General features: G+C 40.5%; 1 protein-coding gene across 1 annotated transcript in view; it reads right to left on the bottom strand.

Moving 5' to 3' along the window:
• Window positions 1–23,895, bottom strand: part of LAMA3 (laminin subunit alpha 3) — a 117,575-nt gene that overhangs the window by 90,412 nt on the left and 3,268 nt on the right. Inside the window, 6 exon segments of the mRNA XM_035903015.1 lie at window positions 4,044–4,162; window positions 8,044–8,159; window positions 9,615–9,712; window positions 12,692–12,862; window positions 14,351–14,469; window positions 15,084–15,201. Of these exon segments, the coding sequence (XP_035758908.1) occupies window positions 4,044–4,162; window positions 8,044–8,159; window positions 9,615–9,712; window positions 12,692–12,862; window positions 14,351–14,469; window positions 15,084–15,201 (741 nt within the window).

Raw genomic sequence — 23,895 nt, 5'->3', positions numbered from 1 at the left:
GGAGCAACCGAAGCAGCTGCCCCCAGCTGCCACTTGCTCTTTAGTTCCTCCTTAGGGAGTGTTGCAATTCAGGGCTGAGCAGGGACACGGCATTTAGCGGTGGGGCCATTCATGAGCTGGGCACCCAGGATGCTGCTGGGTCTGCTGCTCGCGGCTGGTGCTCTCAGTTTGTGCAGTAGTTTTGGGTTCTGCTTCCAGTTCTGCTGAGAGCTCCCTCCAGCATCTCCAGATCTGAGCTACTGTTGGGAAAGGCTGAGGCTAGGTCAGGGAGGGCGATCCTCACATCTCACAGCAGAGGGAGACGCAGTAGTTGCTGCAGCACTTAGCATGGCAGGAGCACAGAGGGGCCCGGCATCTCCCTCGGAACTGTGTAGGGCTACTTGGAGATTGTGCAGTGATGGTCTCAACACGTTGCAGGGCACATTCTTTGGACACTACTGGTGCTAATGCCTGTGGCACATCAGAGGCCCCACCCCAGACAGAGATCCAGGAGGTGGATGCCGCCATCCATGTCTGGGGCTGCAGAGAATGCCTGGGCCTCTCCCTGAGGCTGGGGCAGGTGAAGAACCTGTGCAGAGCTTGTGGGGAAGGATCAGAAGACAGAGCAGCACAGCTGATATTGCAGTAGCTATCTGTTACAAACCACCTGGACAAGAAGGCAGATGAAGCCTTCTTTAGGCAGCTAGAGAAAGCCTTGGTACTCATGGATGACTTTAACCACCTCAATATCTGCCAGAAGGACAATGCAGGAAACAACCCAGAAGTTATTTCAAAAGTAGCAAAGAATTTCTGGATGTAGAGGTTCATGAACTGACAAGGAAGAACACGTGGAGATTGAGGGAGCCTTTGCTGCAGTAACCCTAAGACTGTGGATTTTAAGATCCAGAGACAAGTAAGCAAGACAGATAGCAGGATTACAGTCCTGGGCTTCAGAAAAGCAGATTTTGGCTTCTTCAGGTATCTGCTTGGCAAGACCCTATGTGAAACTGCCCTGGAGGGGAAAGTGGACCAGGATAGCTAGTTGATTGTGACGGATGGCCTCCTTAGCACAAGAACAGTTCTTTCCAAAGTACAGAAAGTCAAGTAAGTGTAGCAGAAGGCCAGCACAGATAAATACAGAGCACCTGATTGATCTCAGACTCAAAAAGAGTACATGGAAGGTGGAAGCAGGAACAGGCTACTTGGTGGCAATATGAAGACATTGCCCACACATATAGGAGTGGAGTTAGGAAAGCCAAAGTTTAGCTCGAGTTAAAACTAGCAAGGGAGGTGAAGTACTAAAAGAAAGTTTTCTAGGAGTGCATCAGCAGCAAAAGAAAAGCTGATGGGAGTATGAGTATGCTGAGTGGGGAAGGAGATCCAGTGAACAAATCATCTTAGAAACCATTTCTAAACACATGAAGGACAGGAAGGTGATTGCACACAGTCAACATAAATTTATCTAGGGCAAAGTATGCCTGATGAACCTCACTGCTCTCCGTGACAAGATGACTGGTGCTGTCAGAGCCACCAAGATGGTGCAGGACATGACATCCAAGAAGAGGCTGAGACAGGTGGGTCTCTTCAGCATTTAGAAGAAAAGGAAGAACTTACTGCTATCTACAACTACCTGATCAGAGGATACAGAGGAACAGAGCCAGACTCTTCTCAGAGGAGCACAGCAACAGGATGAGAGGCAAGAGGCACAGACTGGAACACGGAAAATTCCAATTAGGTATTAGGGGGAAAAAATTATCACAAAGGAAACAGGTTGCCATGAGTGGTTGTGGCATCTCCATCCTTGAAAGTGTTCAAGGCTCGACTGAACAAGACCCCGAGCAACCTGATCTAATTAGACCTGCTCTGAGCAGGGTGCTGGACTACATGATTTCCAGACCTCCCTTGTTATCAGACTAAAAAAACTGAATCTATCTTTGTATGCAACATTTCAATTATATCACTTCTTCATTCAAACATCCATTCCCAACACTTTTTTTCCCTGGCACAAACAGAAAAAGTAAAGTAAAATCCATGTGCTTTATACATGAAAAAAAAAAATGCTATAATTAGATTTATCATAAACTCATTTTATCCAGCATAACTTCCACAAAATTAAGTTACAAACAATTAATATCAGTCATATAACCAGGACTCATAGATTTAGATTAATTTTGCTCTTTTCTACCCTGGAAGCAATATAAGAGAAATGCTCTTTCATGAACAAAGACCTGACAGGAAGGACCAAAAATGATAAATCTTACCAGAGTGCACAAACAAAGTTCTGCACAGAAATGTCAACTGGAAGACAAAGAACATTTCTTCTACTCATGCTAGTAAAAATAACTCTCTTCTGTCTGCCTTTTGGACAGTATCTGATTATATTGTGGCAATAAGATGGAAAATGTACCCTATACATTTTACTGGATATTTCCTTTTTTCTGTTCCTTAAATACCACTGTTTTTTAAAATGCACAGAATGGTAATATATAAATTATGATGCATAGGTTTCATAAGAACATAGGCTTGATGGCAATTTCGCCTCTGAATTATGCTCTGCTCAGCTCCTTGTCATCATACTTCAGCTGACTTGACAACAAAAGGAAGGCAGACTTCCAAATAAGTTTGGATGTATTTAACCCTGAGATCACTGAGCAAGTGAATAATTTAGGTTGTAAGGGGCCTCAGGAGGTCAGGTCGTTCAGTTCCACTGAAAGCAGAGACAAGTCCAAGATTAGATCAAGTGGATCAGAGCCTTGTATGATCTTTCCTGATAGTAATTAGATGGAGTAGGACAGAAGTTACTCAGGATGAGAGACATTCTTTCTCTTTCAAAGAACATGATGTTCATTAGCAACAGACACAGTGTAAAGTCTCTGATTCCAAATTAACATTTGTTGATTCAATCCAACCAAGCCTCTAAAAGAGTTAGGGGGCTGGAGCACGTAAGGAGAAACTGAGGGAATGGCTTTGGTTGGCTTGGAGAAGAGATGTTCAAGAAGGGTAGAGGTGTCTAATGGCAGTTCTCCTCTACCTAAGAGGGGGTTACACAGAAGACAGAGCCAACTCTTCACAGACGTGCACAGCAAAAGGACAAAAGCCAACTGTCACAAGTTGCAATTGGGGAAAATCCTACTAAACAGTAACAAAAATCTCTTCAGCATGACAGCAATTAAGTGCTGTAAAAGATTACACAGACTCTGGGTAATCTCCATCCTCGGAAATTATCAGAACTCAGCTGGACATTTCTCAGTGCAACCTGATCTAACTTTGCATCTAGCCTTGGTTTGAGTGGAGCACTAGTCCAGTTGACTTCCAGAAGTACTTTCTACGATTCTGTGCTTTTTCAATACCTATAAGCTTTCCTCTTGGTAAAGCCTATGTCCTCCTTTACTCCCGCTGATGAGGGAGAGCCCTCTGTGTTTTGCTGCAGTAAGGAACCAGCTGGCCTGAACTGGAATTTTATTTGGTTAGTTTTACTTCATAGAATCATAGAATCACTTTGGTTGGAAAAGACCTTTGAGATCATCGAGTCCAATGTTTAACCTAGCCCTGCCATCCCACCACTAAACCATGTCCCTAAGCACCTCATCTATCCTTCTTTTAAATACCTCCAGGGATGAGGACTCGACCACCTCCCTGGGCAGCCCATTCCAGAGCCTGACAACCCTTTCGGTGAAGAAGTTTTTCCTAATGTCTAGCCTAAACCTGCCCTGGTGCAACTTCAAACCATTCCTTCTGCTAAGCAGGGAAATGGCAGAGTTCGTAATAACAGGAAAGGGAATTTTTGTAGTTGATCTAATGGTTGCGTTGTGTGGCTTTACTTGAATCACACAGGACTGAGCATAAATGTAATTTGTATGTCCCTCATATATTAACAAGCAATGTTGTACAATGTAAATTATTTTCAGACACTTTTTTCCCTGCTTTGAATACAAGTAACAACCCCAGAGAAATGGAGTTCTCTAGACTGGTCAGCCTCCAAGCTATTGGTGTGGGCACAGTCCCACTACAGTAGCCCTTCTTCAAATGTCATTTATTTAAACTGACCAAAACCACCTTTTTACCTGGCAGTTAATACAGACTCCTCCACCTTCATAATGCCCATGGATGTTTAAGCTTTCTTGACGCTGATCAACATCAGCATCGTAGTAGCAATCAGTGGCATGTCCATGGCAATTGCAGGCTGAAAAAGTAATATTCCAAGTCAGCTTTCATCATAATGCTGGAATCCAGTAATGTAGCAGAGGTGAAAAAGAAGCTTTGACTTTTTACGTATACATACACTCACGTATGGTAGAGTATGCTCAAATACATGTATTTACCTATTAAAAACTGGATTTCACACTAGAAACATGATAATATTGTATAGATAGGAGGAAAACGTGCTGCTAGGCTTATCAGAGGAGGCAACAGTTGTACCATCTCAAAACAATACATTTATGCATAAATGCAGAACTAGGAAGCTCCAGAAGAATGGTCTCCGCAGTTTTTAAAAATTATCAAAAACATGTTGCAATGTTTATCCTATTTTTTCACATCTAAAAATACATCTGGGCTGAAGCTGCGTACTCTAAGCCTCTATTTAAAATAAATAATTATAGAGAAGACATACACATTTCAATAAAAAGACCTACACCAAAGAACACTCATACTCCAACATAGATGCAGATACACCAGCAAACTTGGCTATAAATTTACCCAGATGCTCTCTTCTAAATGGAGAAGTTTTAGGTATGAGTTCATTCTATTTCCTGAGAATTGTGGATTCAAAAAGAAGTATCATTTAAAGAAGTATGGTATGAAGAACAATGATAACACCACCACTAATAATATATTATTATTATTATTATTATTATTAAGAAAAGGATAGAATTAGGTGACTGAGATAACTCATTTTCCCAGTGCATGGTTGTTTATAGTCTCAGCTGTGATAAATTTTACTTTGGGTGGTTTGTGGTTAGCTCTTTTCCTTTATTTTTCCCTTCTGTTAAGCCAAACAAAGATAACGGCTGAACTCACAGTGGCTCTGAATCCATCTCTGCTTACATGTTCTGCTATACTTTTATCTCCTTCTAACAGATGGTAATATTGCAGTGCTCAGAAAAGATTGAACAAGAGATATCTGTGAGGCTTTGCTTGCAGGCACATCAGCCTCACATATGTCTCAGACTTGGAAGTTCACCTATTGAAAACATCTGAGATACATCCACTGATATATCCATTTGTGGCCTTGTACGTGCATCAGCTGGCTTCACTGATCTCCTTACATTGATGTGGGAGACCTAAAACCCAAAAAGGCTTTGCTGTTTTGCCTTTGGCAAAAAGGCCTGGCCATACAAATCCCAGAGCCAGCCCATGTTTGTGCCTTGTTTGCAGAAGAGAATTAACCCCCAAAAAATAGCTCCACACTTTGAATTGTTCCTGCAAATAAAGTTTGAGTAAAGAGTGATAGATTTACCCAGAAAATAATTTATTCAATTTCCTAGAGATCAGTTATGTGTATCCCATAATCTTCCCATCTTAGTTAAAATTAATCTCTTCCCATTGGTCATGTAAAGCTCTGCCTGTCTTCACTGAAATCTTCCAGAACTATAATATAAATTGGGGTAAGAATCAACCATAGCAGCAAGCAAACAGATTAAATCAAAGGGCAGGACCATGGTTTTGCCATGAACTCATCCTATGTCCTTTTTTTTTTCCCAATCTAATCTTCTTTCCTCACCAGAGAGGAACAATGGGAATTTTTCTGAAAGAATGCAGGAAGCAAAAAAGGCTTCCCCAAGCATCGGGTGCTAGGTGAGCTTTTAATTACAGATGTTCCAGCACTCCAGGGAAACCTTCCCAGGAAACTCCCAAAGTTGACTTTATAAAGCTATTATTTCATGTTTAGGGAAATCCTCCCTTCTTCTGGACCAGGGGATAAGATACTCTGGAAGGTGATGGGTTCCTGAAAGCACCTGAAAACATAAGCTAAGGGCCCTGGCCCTACTTTCTTCATGATGAGGGAAGCGTACGCGAAGTAGTCCTTCCAAACTCTATTCCAAGTACCTGGCACAACTGGGAGCACAACTCAGGGAAAATGGATCCTCCATGCCTTGCTACGCGATCATACAGACAAGAGAAGGGAAACTGGATCATTCTCTTATCTCCTCTACATCTTTATATCTGAACAGCTTTGGACAAGGAAGCCTTTTCCTAGAAACTACCAACAACACAGCTGAGGTGGTGGCCTGCCCTCAGGTTCCCTTATGGTCTGCTGACAGGAACCAGACAGGGCAGGACTGGGTTCCCTGGCCAGGTTGCAATAGCCTGTGAAGATCTTTGGGGTTTTTTATTCAGATAATTCTTCAAGACAATAAAACATTGCACAAATGAGATGCTGGTTCAAGATACTAAGTAAGAAAAGGAAAGAGAACATAAAATATATATATATATATTTACAATGTAAATAAAAACTCCTTGCCTCTATGGCCAAACCGTCTGTGAGCTACAGCTCATAAGTATGTTTTCTAACACTAACAGGAAAAATATTTGCTCTGATTATAGTAATAGCATTTTCTCTCACAGGGGAACAGAAACCCCTTCTACCTCAACAAGCATCTTCTCACCACTTTGGGCCATTTGCTTACCCATACAGTACTGGGAAACTCGTAGCAAAAGGTTGGGCTTATCCCTACAAGCTCCCACCAACCTCCTTCCATCACTTTCTCTCAAGCGACCTCAGGCTTCTGAGAGGCTTAACGAGTTTTACTTTAATTCCTTCACTACAGGCTGCCAGGAAAAGAGGTCTGCACCTGGCAAATGCTCTCAACAAATCACCTCAAACTGCTAGGAGCAATCCATACTAAAAAGGGTATTTTTTCAGAGGTAGTTAAAAGCAAAGTTGTTTTGGCTCAGAATACTACAGATCTTCTATAAACTCATTCTTTAAAAAACATGACATTATTTATGCTCTTTATCTCTTTCCTGGCAGAAAATGTTTTCCTTCCAAAGAGGGGAATTTACATGAAGTTTCAAATATTATCCAAAAATTGTGTCCCAACATGCTTATCTCCTATCAAACGTTTTAATCATCTTCCCCCCGCCCCAACACTCAGTCTTAGTACTGCAGTTTTGATTAAACAAACCATCTCTTTATTCCTCAAACTAATTATACAGCTACGTCTCTTTGGCTTTCAAGTAAGGTTCCCCTGTTAACCATTTGTACCCACTAGCTATGCTACTCTCAGGAAAGGCGGACAAGGAAAATAAATTAGGCCAGACACAAAGGAAACTGCAGGCTGCTAACACATTTGCTCAGAATAGGATGAGCACAGAGATGGATGACACTGTCCATACCACGCTCACTGGTTTCTGGTCAGAAGGATGCAAAACGCCCGTGTGTGACAGTACGTACCCCTCCATCAAATGGGGGTCCATGTGGTCGTTTTCTTTAACTAAAGAATGAAACAGGGGAGGTGGGAGGAAGGTCGATGGGCTTCTCCAGCTTGGTCTGTGGGGCTAAAGCACTCCAAACTCCCAACTATGAGCACAGGAAGGGGTGCAAAGTGTGGAATTGCCTGGACTCCCCACGAGGAATGTCTCTGTGCCCGTTGATGCCCGGTCAGAGAGGGACAACCATCAGCAGGAGAATGGAGGGCAACACGCGTGCCTGTAAGCGGTGGCAGCCTTAAGCAATCTCTCTCCATCCTGAGGAGGCAAATTCTGAAGTTGTACAAGATGCCTATAGTCTCTGCTCTGCTAGGGGGGATCCAGGATCTGTCAGCAGACAGCTAGGACTGGGCAGAGATGTTGACTCAGTGTACTACAAGAAGGCTTCCACTTTTCTCATGTAATATTCTCACATGAATGACCATTTTCATTGATTAGTAAGAGAGAAGAACATAAATAATATTCACTGTATCACCTATTCCTTATTGCTATACGGGAAGAAGTTTCTCAGTTAAAAAAAAAGATGTTAAAACATGCAGTGTGCTAGTTATGCTCCATGAACACGCGCACTATGGCCAATTCCCACCCACTTCTCAATGTCCCTTTTAACCTGGCATCTTCTAGGCTACTCACGTTCGCATAGATTTGTGCTCCCAGCTGTTGCAGGTTGCCACTGTTTCTGATTATATCCAGGGCAGCAGTGATCACAGGTTTCCCCACAAGTGTTATGCTGACATTCACACTCAAACCTGTAGAAATGAAAGCCTCTTGTTCTACTGAAGCTGAATTTAAACTTTTAATTTTACTGCAGCCCAAGACTTACACATAAATGTGAGAAGGACAGGACATAAGCTCACATGTAAAGAGGTCAAACAGTAATACTAGAACATCTTGGAACTTTCCTAAAATTCTTAATGATTGATTACTTTAATCGTGTGATTATGAGTTTATTAGCACAAATTACTTATCGAGAACATTTATAATTGGATTAAATAGACTGGATTATGAAACTTTATTCTAGAATATTAAATCAAGCTGATATATAACACTTTAGGATGTACCCTACTTTAGCTTCATGCCAAGGCTCAAGCTTGTTGACGTACAGTAAATCTAAATATTTGTCATCTTTATATGCACATCTTAATAATTTTCTATTATGCTTTGTTTACAATAATCTTAGTGTTTTTAATAAAGCAAGATTGTAACTTCATCTTGTTATTTTTAAAATAGTGCATACTATTAATCAAGAACATGTAGTTCATATTTATTTTGATTTAGCTGAATAGCCTATTTAAAGGGCACGCTCTCATTATAGGCTAGGCCTTACTACTATGCATAGTAACTGAATCCCTGGAGGAACAAAGAGACCTTGAGACCAGAGAGGTCCTTTCCAACATTCCTCTCTTATCTGTGTAGTCTAATAACCAAGGGGCAATACAATTTTTGAGCATAACCATCTTATTCCCATAGATGTCACACCTTCTGTACTTACTTTTCTCTAGCATAGACATCTGGAAAAGAAGCATCCATCTGCCTGCTTACTCTTCATTAAAACACAACTGAAAATATTGTATTGTCCTGATAAAAGTTTGTTTCAATACTATCATGGAAAAGAGCAACAGCTGGTTTAAACCAGGATTTTAAAATATCTTTTAGACAGTCTGATTATTCACAGTCACTTCCCTATAGCAGATGAGCCATAGCACCTGATCTAACTCCTTGCGAAATCAATATGGAGATCATAAACCTCACAGGGAAAGGGAATAGTTTATGCAGTTTCTAGTTTTATTTTTTCTAGTAATGATCAATAGCCATTAGATCTTGGCTGAGCTCAGTTATAATGCTCAGTATCTCCAGGACATTCACTAACTTTGTTCTTGAGCTGGGCTTCTAATTCCTGCTGTCAGAAGGTGATATCAACCCATGTTTTCCAAAAAGAACTAAGGGTTTCTAAGAAATTATTCAGTCTGCCAAACTGTTATTTAAATTAAAAAGAAAAATCTAAGTAAAGACTTATTATTATTCTATTTCACATACAATAGCTTTTGAGATGTTTTCTTGTCAATTATTTGCAGATTCTATTTTTTTAACTACAATGAAAAATCCCTGTAAGACTGTATCATTCTATAGTAAAAAAGGCAATTTGAAAAAGTTCATGTACTGTTTTTCTCATATTAAATTAATGTTACGCTCAGTTTACTTACTGGTATTGGTTTCCAGCACTCTTTGCATTACACATGTCAGCATGGCCATGGCAAACACATCGACCACCAATACTGATGTCCTTTATACTGTAGTAATACTATGGAACAAGCACAAGAAGTATGTATAGGTCTTTCCTTACTTGCATTATGTCAGAAATATCAACATCAGATTGTTAAATCTTGCTTATCAGAATTTTAAAGGCATGACATTACAAAAGGTCAATGTCAGGCAGCCAATGGTCAAACCTCTGTTGATGTCTGTGTCTCAATATGAGTACCAATAAATCAAAGTCAATACCCATGGGGTACCTGATAGCAACAGGCTTGTGCAACTCACATCAAATGCACATTGCTGTAAGCTCTCCGTTCCCCAGCAGCTACACAACCACCAGTATCCAAGCCCAAAGCTTGTTCAAAGCCAGCTTGAGGATGGAGATGTAAAGTACTGTCAAAGCATCAATTTGTGAGACTTTGGTCTGGTCAACAAACCAGACACGCTGGTATGGGCAGTGCAGTTTCCCCATTCAGTCAGACATGATCACTAAATACTAGAAACAGACCAAAATCACCAGGTCAGTCAAATCACTCATGACTCAAGCTGGATTAGAAATTGTGACCTGAAGTTGAAACACTTTATATCTCATCCTCATGCCTTGCAGGCATCCAGGCAACAGAAGATAAAAATTTAGCTGGTTCAACTCAGTGAAAATATCATTACTATATACATATCAATAGTAACTTCTGCATACATGCTTGCAGCTCTGAAGTTGTTTCCCTGTCTCCTTAGAGCAACAGGCAGAACAGAGAGCTGGTTGTCATTCTTGATCTCTGTGTACCTCCAGAAAAATTAAATGGGCAGATTTAATGCCACTGGAGGACGAAGAGAAAAAGGATCAGAACATTACGCAGATATGTCTCCTGTGCTCATTCTATTCACAGTACAGCCCCTCTAAGCGGTATATATAGCCTTTCTCTGTAGTAATCCTTCCCCTATGCTCAGCACTGGTGAGGCCACACCTGGAGTGCTGTGTCCAGTTCTGGGCTCCCCAGTACAAGAGAGATACAGACGTATTGGAGAGAGTCCAGCGAAGGGCCACGAAGATAATGCAGGGACTGGAGCATCTCTCCTGTGAGGAAAGGCTGAGAGAGCTGGGACTGCTCAGCCTGCAGAAGAGGAGGCTCGGGGGGGAACTTATTAATGTGTATAAATACCTGAAGGGAGGGTGCAAAGGGCATGGAGCCAGGCAGTGATGCCCAGTGACAGGACCAGAGGCAAACTGAAATGCAGGAGGTTCCCTCTGAACGCCAAGAAAAACTTTTTCACTGTGAGGGTGACTGGCACAGGTTGTCCAGAGAGGTTGTGGAGTCTTCCTCCTTGGAGGTACTCAAGAGAAGTCTAGATGCAATCCTGGCCAACTTGCTCTAGGTGACCCTGCTTGAGCAGGGAGGTTGGACCAGATGACCTCCAGAGGTCCCTTCCAACCTCAACCATCCTGTGATTCATTTTGGTTGCACCTACATTCTCTACTTTTATGTAGGTGGAGTTGGCTGGGCACAGACAAGATGCTTCCCCAGAGCAGGGAGCTTTTCCAACTAGCTCTCTCTGCTCTAGGCAGGTGAAGAACAGTAGATGGGATATACAGACTAGGAAATACTTTCTGTACTCTCTCTATTCAAATATACACATTCATTTCTAACTGTGCATACCATTTTTATCCTGTAAGTAAAACCTATGCTTTCAGCGTTCTCAGCAAAGCTAGAAATGGTCACTGGGACTCTCACCAACATATTTGACTGGTTTTTGTATGGAAGTCTTCACAACCCAGTCTATAGTTTCATACAGCCTTGCAGAGCTACACTTTACTACTAACAGGAATTGTACTGCCACTGGTCAGCAATAAGTCAAATTAGCAATAGGCCAAAACAATTAATAGGCCAATCTGTCAGTTTAGACATAAAGCATACTGTATATAATTCAGTGTGTCATGAACTCAAACCATTAACAGGAGAAGCTAGGCAGTTACTTGGATAGGAGAACAGAACTGGTCTGGTTTTCATCTGTTTTCTATAAGTTTAACACAATGATTTTCCTTAAGAGTGTTAACTCTTTCCTAGACTTGGAAGTTCTCTATGATGAAAACCTGTGCTCTCTTTTAACAATTTAATAAAACACTCAACATTTCATTCAGCTATCCTACATCCTATGGCTATGATAACCTCAGAAGTCCCTTACACTAAAGCTGTGCTGCTTGCCAAGTAAATTAAATACTGCATTTACATCTGCCTGTGAGCAACATCTTAAAATTTACTTAAGACAATGAAGGTACTTAATGGGAGTGCTATCAAGTAACTGGAATAGTTTTGTGTTTTTTGATGCAGAAACTCTCACACACATTTGTGTGGTGCCTCACCCCAGGGTTTCCTCCAATTGTTACCAAATCTTCATTTTAAATGAAAAGGTTAAAAATAACAATACAACGTGAAGTCTGCAGTCTGTTGAAGTATATGAATTTCTATGCAGTGTTCCCTTAAGGAAGCTGAATTTTCTTACATTTCCCCACTGAATGGGAGTGGGACTTTGGCTTTCAAACTCTTGGATAGCCCAAAATCCACTAAAAACACCTTGGCATCTCAAATTATTTGTGGAAAGATAGTAACTTTCGAGTACGCCCTTTGATTCCTGCTCCTTCAGAAACTCAGGTACTGTTTCCTGAAAATCTTTCTTTGAATAAATAAGGGAAAGTAGTGTCAAATAAAGCCGAAGAGATTTAGTTCCTCAGCCCTGTTTAGAAGATTTCCGCTTTGGCTCCTTATAGCTCCCGTGATGCATCCAACTTCCTTCCACATTCAAAAACAGGGAAAGAAGACAGTCTGTTACACAATCATTAATCATTACTTCCCCTCCATAAATCTGTGCTGACCCCGTTACCTTCTTGTCTCAAACGAACCCGGAGAAAATACAGGGATTTAAAGGTGGGTCACTGTAAAATTGGATTGTTAAAACATTCAGATTATTTTTTGGTCTCTAACATGCTGAATACAATTGTTGAGTGTATCTCGGTGAAAACAGTACTTACTCTACGGGTTACAGTGGGGTCTCGTTGAGCTTTCGATATCAAGTGTCCAAGAAGCGTATTAGTTCTGAGAAAATGAAGGCGGATGTTTGTTGCTTTTGTGAATTCTCGAAGACTAGGGGAGTAAGTGAAGTTTTTTGCTCCTGGGCGGCCATTTACCAAAGATACTACAATCTAACAAAGAAGTAAGCACATTTTTGTTAAAATATATCAACTGCAAGTGTCAGTAGCGGCGCAGAGCACAATTAATAAAAGAAGCCAAAAACTTACTATTGTTTCTGAGCATATTTGCGGTAACAACCACACATTTCATATTGAAGCCAGGACATTGGGAAAAACAGTGTTGTTAATCTTGGCCCCCTCTGAATTCTCATTACCCATATGGCACATCCGAAGAAAAAAAAAAAGTGCCTCTATCTGTTTTGCAAACAGTAGGTGTATACACACAAAAAGTACATGCTTTAACAGGAAAAAACAATAGGAATAGTTGCAAATAGTTATATTAACAGTTGATAGTGTCAATGGGAGTTTCGCCTGAGTAAAAACATCAGGTTTTGGCTCTTTCCCAAAGCACATTTATTTTTGGGTTAAGGCACAAACATTCCTGGAAAATATTATTGTTACCAGGTCCAGTGCCTGGGAGCGTATTAATGGTCTTTTGGAAGAAAGTACTCATTGTTGCTTTAGAAAATCTCCTCGCATGAAAGCAGGTTTATCTCACTTTCAAAACAAGGGCTCCGGTACTTTTTTATTTTTTAAAGGAACATATTCCAGCAGCCTAGCAATCATGACTCTCTATTAAATTAACAATCCAGTATGCACGTAGAGGACTGAGTAAGAGACTTTTATTTATTTATAACCGACCAGATGACAGATTTCTATTTTCAAATGGCTCCTAAGCCCTGAAGCATGTAACAAGGGAATGGTGGCTGTTCTGATTGCAGCACAATTCCTGTAAGAAAAGTCATACAGCACATAATAGGGGATAGCACCAGCAGTGTTCTATGGAAGTTATTCTTTACAACATTTTATTAGGAAAATTTTACAGATATGTTAATAAACAAATTCTACTTTAATATGAAACTACAATGCCAGATCCGTGTGCTCAAAACTCTGGGTAACTCTGTTCAACATTCAGTCAAATAACACAAGCCCCAGTTCTGCCTAGCAACGAACAACAGCTAAAATCAGAGCAACGTTTTCCAAACAGATGTATTATACTATAAACACATAGCATTTCATATATTCTTTTCTTAAATACCTACTTGTTCTTGAATGGCAAATATCTGTTTCTACAGCCTTTACTCCCATGAGCAATTCTGATGCAGTAAGTTCTGCCACGTACATTGGAAGGGTTCAGAAAATGTGGTCAACACCTTCAAATGCATGTGGCTAAAGTGAGGTAACTAAATCATGATAAAAATCAACATGGGTGGCTCTGAGCAGCCCCTACCCCCACAGGGAATGGTGAAAGTTAAGAGGAGCCAGTTCAACCTCCAAAAATCTCACCAGCTACTTAAGTGCTTGCTTATGGATTTATTAATTCAAGCAGCCATAGCTGAAAAATTTCTTCCAGTTCTAGGTCTTTATTGAAACAGAAAACTTCTGAAACCAATGCTGTTTGCTTCCAGTGTTACACATTACTGTCCAAAAAACACTTACCTCTCCATTTTCAAGAGGCAGAACGCGAGAGTACTCTGTGGTGCAAAGGACGTCGCTGTCCCTCCTCACTGGAAGATTAGCTTCCTTTCCGAAGCGCTCCAAGCAATCTGCTTTGGAGTCTAGTCAAGTGAGAACAAAATTATTTTTATATGTGAATATCAACACTATCGTTCTAATTTAAATTAAAAAAGAAGTATCCCCTGTGCTTTCAGATACATTCTCCCCAATAATCGAACAAGAACGGTGATTGTGTCACTCAGCATAGAAAAATAGAAATTCCTGAAAACAAACCACTTCTCGTCTTAAGCAATTCAGTGGTGCCTGACAAGACATGGCATAATATGTCACAAAAAAAGCAATATATGTACTCCAAGATTTTGCATTTGTATTTCACTTTGATTTTTGCAAGGAACTCTGGGGTCCCATAGGACAAAGGACACCGTAGTACTCACATACCCCGAAACCAAGACAAACAAAACAAACCAAAAATTCCCAACAGACTGAAAAATATGAATGTGCTGACTTACACTTTCAAAAGATCATACTCACTCTTAGTTACACTCTTGTCACTAATTTATTGTGGATAACTAAGACAAGAGAAATGTATTTGACATTCACTGTCTTCACTGCAGCTGAAATCTTCAGCAAGACCCATAGTCTGATTTTCCTGCTGCTGGGCAAATGATTAAAGAAACCTGTCCACCAAAGAGCAGTGACAAAGACTGATACTCACGAGCAAAATATTGCCAGGGAGCATAAGTTCTTCCAAAGTCCACTGATCTTTCTAAGATCCAGAGATCTGGACGAGGAGAATTTGCAAACTTGATAAGGATATAGGCAACATGGAAGAGCTGGTAACAGAATATACATAGATTTATCAGGACCTTTTTGAACTCAATAAAAGTACCACAATACTAAAACCAATGCCAATAAACACCTCTTCTTTAGTGTACAGTGAGAAGGTTTTCCTCTGCAGTTTCATTCCCATTAAAATAATAGGCCAGGTCCTCAGCTGGCTACCTCACCTGGCAACATGCTCCAACACATTAAGAAAGCTGTAATAGGACTCTCTATTACATTTCAGAACGGCTCTGTTTTGCACATGACTGATTGCTTGGATGTGTTAAGGGTATAGTGCTTAACCTTGGAAAGTTAGCATCTCAACACGTCATTGAACTAAGATAGTTTTGCAGCATCCTGGTACAACTGTGTTGCATTTCAATCAGGTAATTGTGCTTACAGTCAAGAAAAATCAGAATGATGTAAGAGAAAATGCACACACCCTTTACATTGGGACTCCTTTGGTTGTGTTTGATAGTAATCTAAGCCACCGGTTCCCTCACTTTAAGAATATTTATAGATAATTTTGCCACTGGACAGACTTTCCAAGTAACAGAAGCAAGCCGCACCAGAGTGTTGTGGGTATCAAATAACATGGGAGAGATTCTTATGACTGGTACCTCATTCATTGTCTGAAACAGCTCAAAGAGCTTCATCAGCTCAAGGTTCCCAAGGCCAAGAGTCCCATCTGGCTTCTTTGAGTGCTCACTGTATATCACAGCAATAGACCACAGAGACAGAAAGCTCCCAAACACTAGAGCAAAAATGGATTTGACAAGAAAGGAATTCTTACTGTAAGCCTCTTGGAATAGTCCACAGTCATAAAAGTCAGAACATCAGTAAGAATACCTCTACTCAAAAGGCTGAACACAGGTTGATTCTAAGGGTCATTTAGAATTTAAACAACCACAGCGTGGATATGAGCTATCAATAAAAAATTATGTGATACTGAGGTACAGTCAATATTCAAGTCAAGCTGCACCAGAATTTCCCGTTCAACAACCTCAATTCAGAATCATCTGCTTGCAAGAGATTTGTACTTTGGTGAGGGAGGCAGAGAGTTACCATCAACAGTCTGTCAGAAACTGCTGCCAGAGCCCTCACATCAAATACACCCATGCAGTTTTATCTTTGTTCAAGCATCACAAATGTCATAACCCTGAAGCTAATTACTTTGCACAGGTTATTAGACTCTAAACCACAAGTACATACAAGCTCCCAACCACAAACTGGGTACAGCATCTGTTGCCATGCCTGGCCCATTCAGTTGCCAGCTAGGACCAATTCAATAGCTGTCATACCAGCTGGGGCCACCAAGAGCCAGATGCAAATGGTGAACAATGCAGTGGAGCAGATACCTGGAAATATTTGTCCCTAACCAGTACTGCACATGCCAATCCCATGGCTACACGCACATTGCAGTCATACAGCTACTTACAGCTACATGCAGTCTCAATCTTTGCACATCTATTTCAGGCATCAGCTTCTGAATATCAAAAGTGTTCACAGAAGAAAGTAAAACCTTCTCATGGAGAAATGGGAGGAATTCAGAGGGACTTCATGGAGCATGCTCTCATCATAATGCCTCACATCCCAGAAGAAAAAACTCAAGTTTTTCGTTGTGTGTTTATTGAATGCAGTGTGTACAAAAACTATCCAGGGCAACCACCTGTTCTATACACACCAAGGCATCACTGCAGCAGGTGTCATACCTTGAAACCTATTTCAGAAACTGTTGCTTTGCTGAATGTTGCTTACCTAGGTCGGTGTAGAGATAACTGGGGAAAAAAAACCCTTTGATGTCAGTGTTCGAATTTACCCTGCCTGCTTAACACAGCCTGACAAGCACTAGCTTCACCTCCTGCGATACTAAACTATGTACCTAAATAGACAGATACTATCTACATATGCAAAATGACGTACTAGACAACAGTATCGAGCAAAGTGGCAACCATTCTGTTGACAGAATCATGACAGAACCCAGAACTACACACAATGACTGCACAGGTGGAATAATGCCCTGAAATTACCGATGGAAAGTGGCTACACTGATTGTCAGAAATAGGTGAATACTTTGGGGACTGCAGCAAGATTTTGAGTTCCTGATACTCTTTGCCTAAGTAACTTCCGCTACTTGACTGGCAAGCTTCAGAATAGGGATATTGGCCATACGGACATTACACATCATCCAATGTGGCCATTCAGTGCGAAGACTGGTATCTTCCTAGGAAAGCATAATAGTTCTGAAATCCCTAAAAAACATGCTTCATATTCTTGCTTTTGGCCAGCTGAATCTCTCAAGGGGGCTTGCCCTGTTCAAACCAGGTTTGCCTAACCATTAACAGTCTTGCTTCCCCCACATTTTAAGGTCTTTGGGAGTCCCATCCTTACATCCATGTTAACAAGTGTGGATAACACTCTGTGTGTTGATTGATAGAGGTTTAATCAAGACAAATGGTTTAGAAAGCCCAAGAGGAAACAAAAGAAGCATACTGAAAAAGTCCCGCCTTCTCCAGAGCCCCATTGCTTGTAGCCACGTTGTGGAATCATTACAACAATGACCTTCTACCTACTCTCCAAAAAAGCAGATGACATCTGCTTCAGCTTGTCATACAGATACTATATTCTTTTACGCAGATGCTACCCAAAGTGCTGACACAGCCAGTCTCATCTCATCTCGTAACAGATGATACCTTCTCATAAGCGTGAGCAAAACAGTAGCAATGAATTCCGTGTCTGCTGTGCTTCCATTCTGCTGAAGAAACATGAGATATGCTCACTTATACATCGGCATCACCCTGGACCATAACCTTTCATAAGCATCTAAAGGATAGAGTGGCCAAAATGAAGGCACACAACAGTAAAATAGCTGAATCAGCATGTGGCACCCATCAAACACCTGTATGCCACATCTGCTGTGTGGCTGTGGAATTTGCTTAAGCCCATGACTACTCAAGGCGTGTGAAGTTGAAGAACTGGCCCATATGTGTACTATATCACGAAGCCTACAACACACTCCTACCAAGTCTGCCAGCGCAAGAGCTGTCTCCCAGCACCATGCTTTGCATACTTCCATGCAAACCACAAAATGGAAGAAAAAAACATACGGCAACTTCAAACTACTGTTGCATATGAAAATCTTCAATTCACATGCAGCTCACCTTACATCTCATCATTTGAAATGCTGCTCAGGTTTGTACAGTCACATTCAGAAAGGGGAAAGGGATAGGTCTTGATAAAAATTAAATCAGTGTTAGTTCATGACAATATATCACTAAAACTTAGTCATTAACTGTCATCTGTCCTGCTTCTGACTTCACATAAGTGCCAATGATTTCATTTTGACCCAGATCAAGGATGCAGAATGATCACTATGACCAAGTTGATGAATGGTCTCTCTCCAGATCTGATGAGGCAGCAATGGAAGAAAAAGAATCCTTGGCTTAGCAAATAAATTCTAGCTAAAGACAGAGGGGTAACCTTGCTGACATAAGACCTAGAAAAGCAACCATTAAAACCAATTTTAATCACATATTCTAAGCTGGCATTTCACTAATTTAAATCTTGATCCCATTGCACTGAAAAAAAGAAGAGCTACCCTGAAAAAAAGCGTAAAAGAAAGAAGTGTTTTTCTTCAGTCATTCCGTTTGGGGAAAGAAGTGAGTTTCTTCATTTTTGAAAAAATGTTTATTTGGTTGCTTTTAAGTCAAAATTCTTTCATTAAAAAACCAACATTTTTTTTCAAAAGGAGTGTTAAAATGTAAGTAATTGTTCTTTTGGTGCACTTATATATTAGTAAAAAAAAATTTTCACCAAAAAAACCTGAAATATGGCTTAATCAAAATTCTAACAGTTTTCTTATATGAATAAAGAATTATTCTACTATAGAAGCAGAAACAGAATTTTGTTTCCAGTAGTGGAAACAATCCACCCTGGAAATGCATGGCTGAAAGAGGATGTGTTCCTGTACATGTCCCAACACCATAGCCTGCTGTAATCTAGCAGCACGGGTCAAACCTGATGGATTGTCAACAGCTGGAATTTAACCAGTTCCATATGGATGTGACCTTTTCCTGTTCACCCAAGTTTGTTCAGATTTGAGATGTTCTTGCAGGCAGTGGCCTTGAAGATTTATAAAAACCCAGGTAAAATTTCAAAAAAATCGCCCTGTAGAAATCTGAGAACAGAAATTATAATTCACTGTTAGGAATTACTAATACTACGTTATAAAGGCAGAGAATCACCATTATTGTTAATGATACAATATTCATTCAATATCAATATTTTAACAGCATACATACTACTTATTTTAACCCAACAGAAGGAAAACTTCCTATGACCCATTGCATTCTCATGAGAGTTCTAAAAATTACAATAATACTCATTAAAAGTCTTTTCTCCGTGTTCTCCTTAAAAGTCTCTTTAAATAGAGGAATTTCCAAGATTTGTTTGAATCCTGAAATGCATATGCAAATGGAAGAAAAACGTGCATATACAAAAGAATAGTATATTTTCCTCCATTTCTACCACCGTAGACTCAATACAGAACACTAAAATACTGGAATGACTCGTTAGCTAAATGTGGGATGAAAACTAGTACAAAAGAAAACCACTCTGTGTTCTGAGCAATCATTATGCTGTCCGCTGCACATGTAGGAAAGGATTGTTCTCCCTGTCTGGCTCATAAAGGATAAAAATTCCTGGAGTGTGGTAAAAACAAGAACACAACTAAAGTCAGGTAGACCTCCTATCTGAGGCATTCTATAGATCTCAAGATGTGTTCAAAAAGATACCACAGCAATGTTTCTTCATGTAATCTGAATTGTGGAAGTAGAGAGAACAGCTTTTTCTAGCATGATGGTATTTCCTCAGGCAGATGTATCTATACCACCAACACCTCCCTCAACATAATATGACCGTTCTTCTAGGCTTCCAACATTATCTTGAATAATGCCACTGTGGTTGATATTGCACGTTACTCAGAAGATAGCAAGGTCTCAGCACTAAAGGACCTCTGCAAAAAATGCCCTGCATTAGCAGACATGTCATCTTTCTCTACTTGCTGGTTAGTAAAGAAAGTGAGAAAGAAGCAGAAATCTGATGATCATTCAGTGCTTCAAATAAACTTGTCAGACGTGGACCAATGCAGGAGTAGGACTCAAGGAAGCATGAATTGTGCTTAGCACCTGCTCCAGAACACACTTTAGTGCCTCTGGTTTCACAGGGTTGGCATGTGTGTGCCCATTAGTTTCTTAATGTAATAAAGCCTTACAGTCTTGAGCATTGATTTTTCTCAAAGACCAACACATTAAAATAACAATCTATTTTAAAATTCCACGTACTCTGGTTAAAATGAAAGGCTTTGATTTCTTGTGGGTGCAAATAGGCCAGCACCCCCTCTCTTCAGTAACCTCTCAGTAGGACTTGAGGCACCCTTGCAGATCCAGAAACTTAATAAAACACTCCTGACAGTCAGTATTTGGTAATCCCCAACGATGTATTTTGCAGATGAAACCATAATATAAAAGACGCCAACTAGAGAGAGCTGAAGCAGCCTTTTTGGCAGTTGCCAGCTATTCTTCTGGGTATGTGGAAAAGCAGCTATGGCAGAGGTGTAGAGAAAAGCCTGTGTGGGCAGTGTCTGAGAGGCCTTAGATCCACTGAATGTGTGCCATACAGTTTAACTGCGTACACGTACGCACAGCAATGCTAACAGTGCGTAAACAGCGACAGTGAGTGGAGAGGCTCCCACTGCACAGCACGCAGAAGTCATTCTTTGCATGCCAGCTTCACAGTCTGGGGTGCAGAAGCCAAGAATAAACGCAGGACTTCCAACATTGTTCAGTTAGCACTGGGCGTGTTGTATTCCTATCACTTCTTTCATTTAACTAGCTGCTGATGCTAAAAAGCTACACTTTTATTTAGTTATGCAAGTCAGAGCCTGTGGATACACCTCACTGACACGGATGGAGATGTTAAGTCTTTATCACAGTCAACAAGCAGGACCAGAAGGGAGAAGCTATCCATGCTTCTTCGCAAGCAGCATTCTGGAATGAAGGAACACTTCCCAAAATGAAAGGGCAGTCCGTCGTCCAGGTTCAATCAGTCCTTGATCTTTTTGCCAAGACTGCAGGCAAATACATCAATGATTGGCAGTTATTATCCTGAAACTTCTCATGCAGCCGCTTTTCCATTGCCATTTGGACAAAGACCAACTCAATGCTCATAATTATTTCTTACATATGGCCTATTTCTCCACAGAACACTGAAGCTATTCATATGGGAAAGGATTTGTACAATTCAGACCTCAGTTGTCCAGAAGATAAACATCCCCCTACGAGGGCTGCACGTAAAAAGAGCGTGGCAGCACTGTCAGCACTGGAAGGAAACACAGGGCAGGGCAGAGGGTTGGAGGCTGTCAGCAGAGGTTCTGCTTTTACTATATTGAGTTGAAAGTGAGGTATTTAGGACAGCATATCACAAAATGTAAGTAATGTGTAGGAACGGGCATAGGAAGGGAAGTGGGAGAAGCAGAAGTACAGACGCTGGGGGAAAAATTAAACCTAAACCTAAAAAGAAATACCTACCACATAAAAGCAACTCAGAAAATTTGCCAAACTGCAAGGCTTTTCTACAAAATGTTTACGTGCTTTAAGTGGCAGATAACATAAAAGAACCAAGTCCTCCACAGGCCATAACACTTACCTCAAATTTATGGTTGAGTTTCCCGCCCTCCCTAGTAAAAGTACTAATTTGGATATTACATTCCACTATGTGCCTTTAATTTACAACAGTGCCTAATAATATCGCTATGTAAAAACTATTCAACATATTAGTGCACACGACTTCACCAACTCTGAGTCTTTCAGCACTCTATTATTGCTACAAAAGCACACTAGAGAAATGACACATAATTAAAAGCAACAATAAAATTTGTGGACTACACTTTTTGAAGTGTAACAGACATTTCTTCTTCACCATATGCTATCGTGCTATCCTGAACCTTCATCTTCTACTTCTGAAGACAAGAGTTCAGAAAAATACCCGGGGGATTATTACTGCAATACATGCTGAGCATTAAGAAAGCCAAAGATGAGGGCACATCTGCTAAAATTAGGCAATCCAAAGAGTCAGGGGAAGGGCAATGAACTGAAGTCAGACATTCTGGATTCAGAAGTTTAAAATATGTGGAAAACTACACTGGGAAAAATCAGGACCAATTAAAAGAGTAAGTGAGACTTTGTTTGATCCAAATATTTTAAACAAGTCAGGAATAGCCACGGTATAAGCAGGCATGCTAACAGGATGGAGAGACTGCCTCAGGGATCAACATTATAATTATTATTCAGAAGGACTGTGATTGATTAGAAATGTAACTATAGTACAGAAAGTCAGAAAGGGAAGTAAAGCAGGGCTTTTGCTTTAAGGCTTTTGCTTTTTCTCATATTACAAAGTACAACAAAATGAGCATTTTTCTAGAAGAAAGACTGAACAACCTGAAGGGACTTTGATTTCCAAAATCACCCCTAGCCCTTGTGAAACAGAAGCAGCAGCAGGTGGGTGTTCTGTTCCAAATCCACGGTAATGAGCACTCAGACTTCCATCACGGGGCAACTATTCAATTAAGTATTGTCATCAGAGCATGGCAAAAGGCTCCACTGGCATCTTTTGACATTGCACTAAGTTCTGCTTCCTCTAATTGTGAATATTTGATGACCAACTTACAATTCAGCCGTTGCTTCCCTGCATACATAGGTACCTTACTCTTGGTCATGTCTTGCACATGCAAAAACATTTCCATATTTTGCTTGCGGAGAAAGGTGACTTGTGTCAAAATAAAGAACAGGACAACTACTGAGCGAGGAAAACTACATCCCTGCTGTCTTCTCACTATTATAGCCTGTGGTTCTGCAAGGTATTTAGACACACATCAAACTTTAAGAACATTTATTTCTCCTTAAAAACCAAAAGCTTTATTTCAGCTCACTTGAAGGGGAATTGCACTCTGAAAACTTCAGTCTCTGTCAACTACTGAGAAAGCCTGTGGGACTAACACACATTAAGCTCTTAATTTTTACGACCCTGAAATAATGTAAGGTGAATTGGGGTCTCAGTATTTACCTGTTCGCTTGAGTAGAATTACTCTTTCACAGTATTTAATTTTCTTCTTCATTATTATTAGTATTGTGCATTACTGTATGAATTTGGGGTGTGAGAATATCAGGCAAAATGTCAAAAGTGAATCTCAAGTTCAAACAGATCCTGAGATTAAGGTTTAACTGGCTGAATACAGATATGAGATAATAATGTCTATGAAGTGGGGGGGGGTGGGGTGGCGGGGGGGGAATCACACGAATCCTACTAAACCTTCGTCCATCCACCAACTAAAATCATCCCTTCCTGATCACAAGACCTGAAGTCATTTTGACCTTTGTCTTGGGTTTCCCTCATTTCCAAGTGAGGCAGTTCAGAGTCACCTTTCCAAGTGGTATCAGAGTAAAGAGAAAAACACCGCCTCCCGCTGAGGAATCCTTTAATAACAAGAATTTTAGCAGATAGCAGTTGGTCTCCAAAAAGTCCCATGAGAAAAGGGCACTTGGTCCACATCCTTCCTCTGCAGGAAGGAGGTTTCTCAGAAGTTTACTCAACACATAAAAGATAAGGTGTCTGTCAGTAGGTCCTCCAAAGAAACTAACAAGTACACA

This window comes from Egretta garzetta, unplaced genomic scaffold (assembly GCF_000687185.1).
Source record: "Egretta garzetta isolate BGI_Z169 unplaced genomic scaffold, ASM68718v1 scaffold229, whole genome shotgun sequence".
Lineage (NCBI taxonomy): Eukaryota > Metazoa > Chordata > Aves > Pelecaniformes > Ardeidae > Egretta > Egretta garzetta.
The sequence above is the reverse complement of the archived record's forward strand: the minus strand, read 5'-3'. Positions and strand labels throughout refer to the sequence as shown.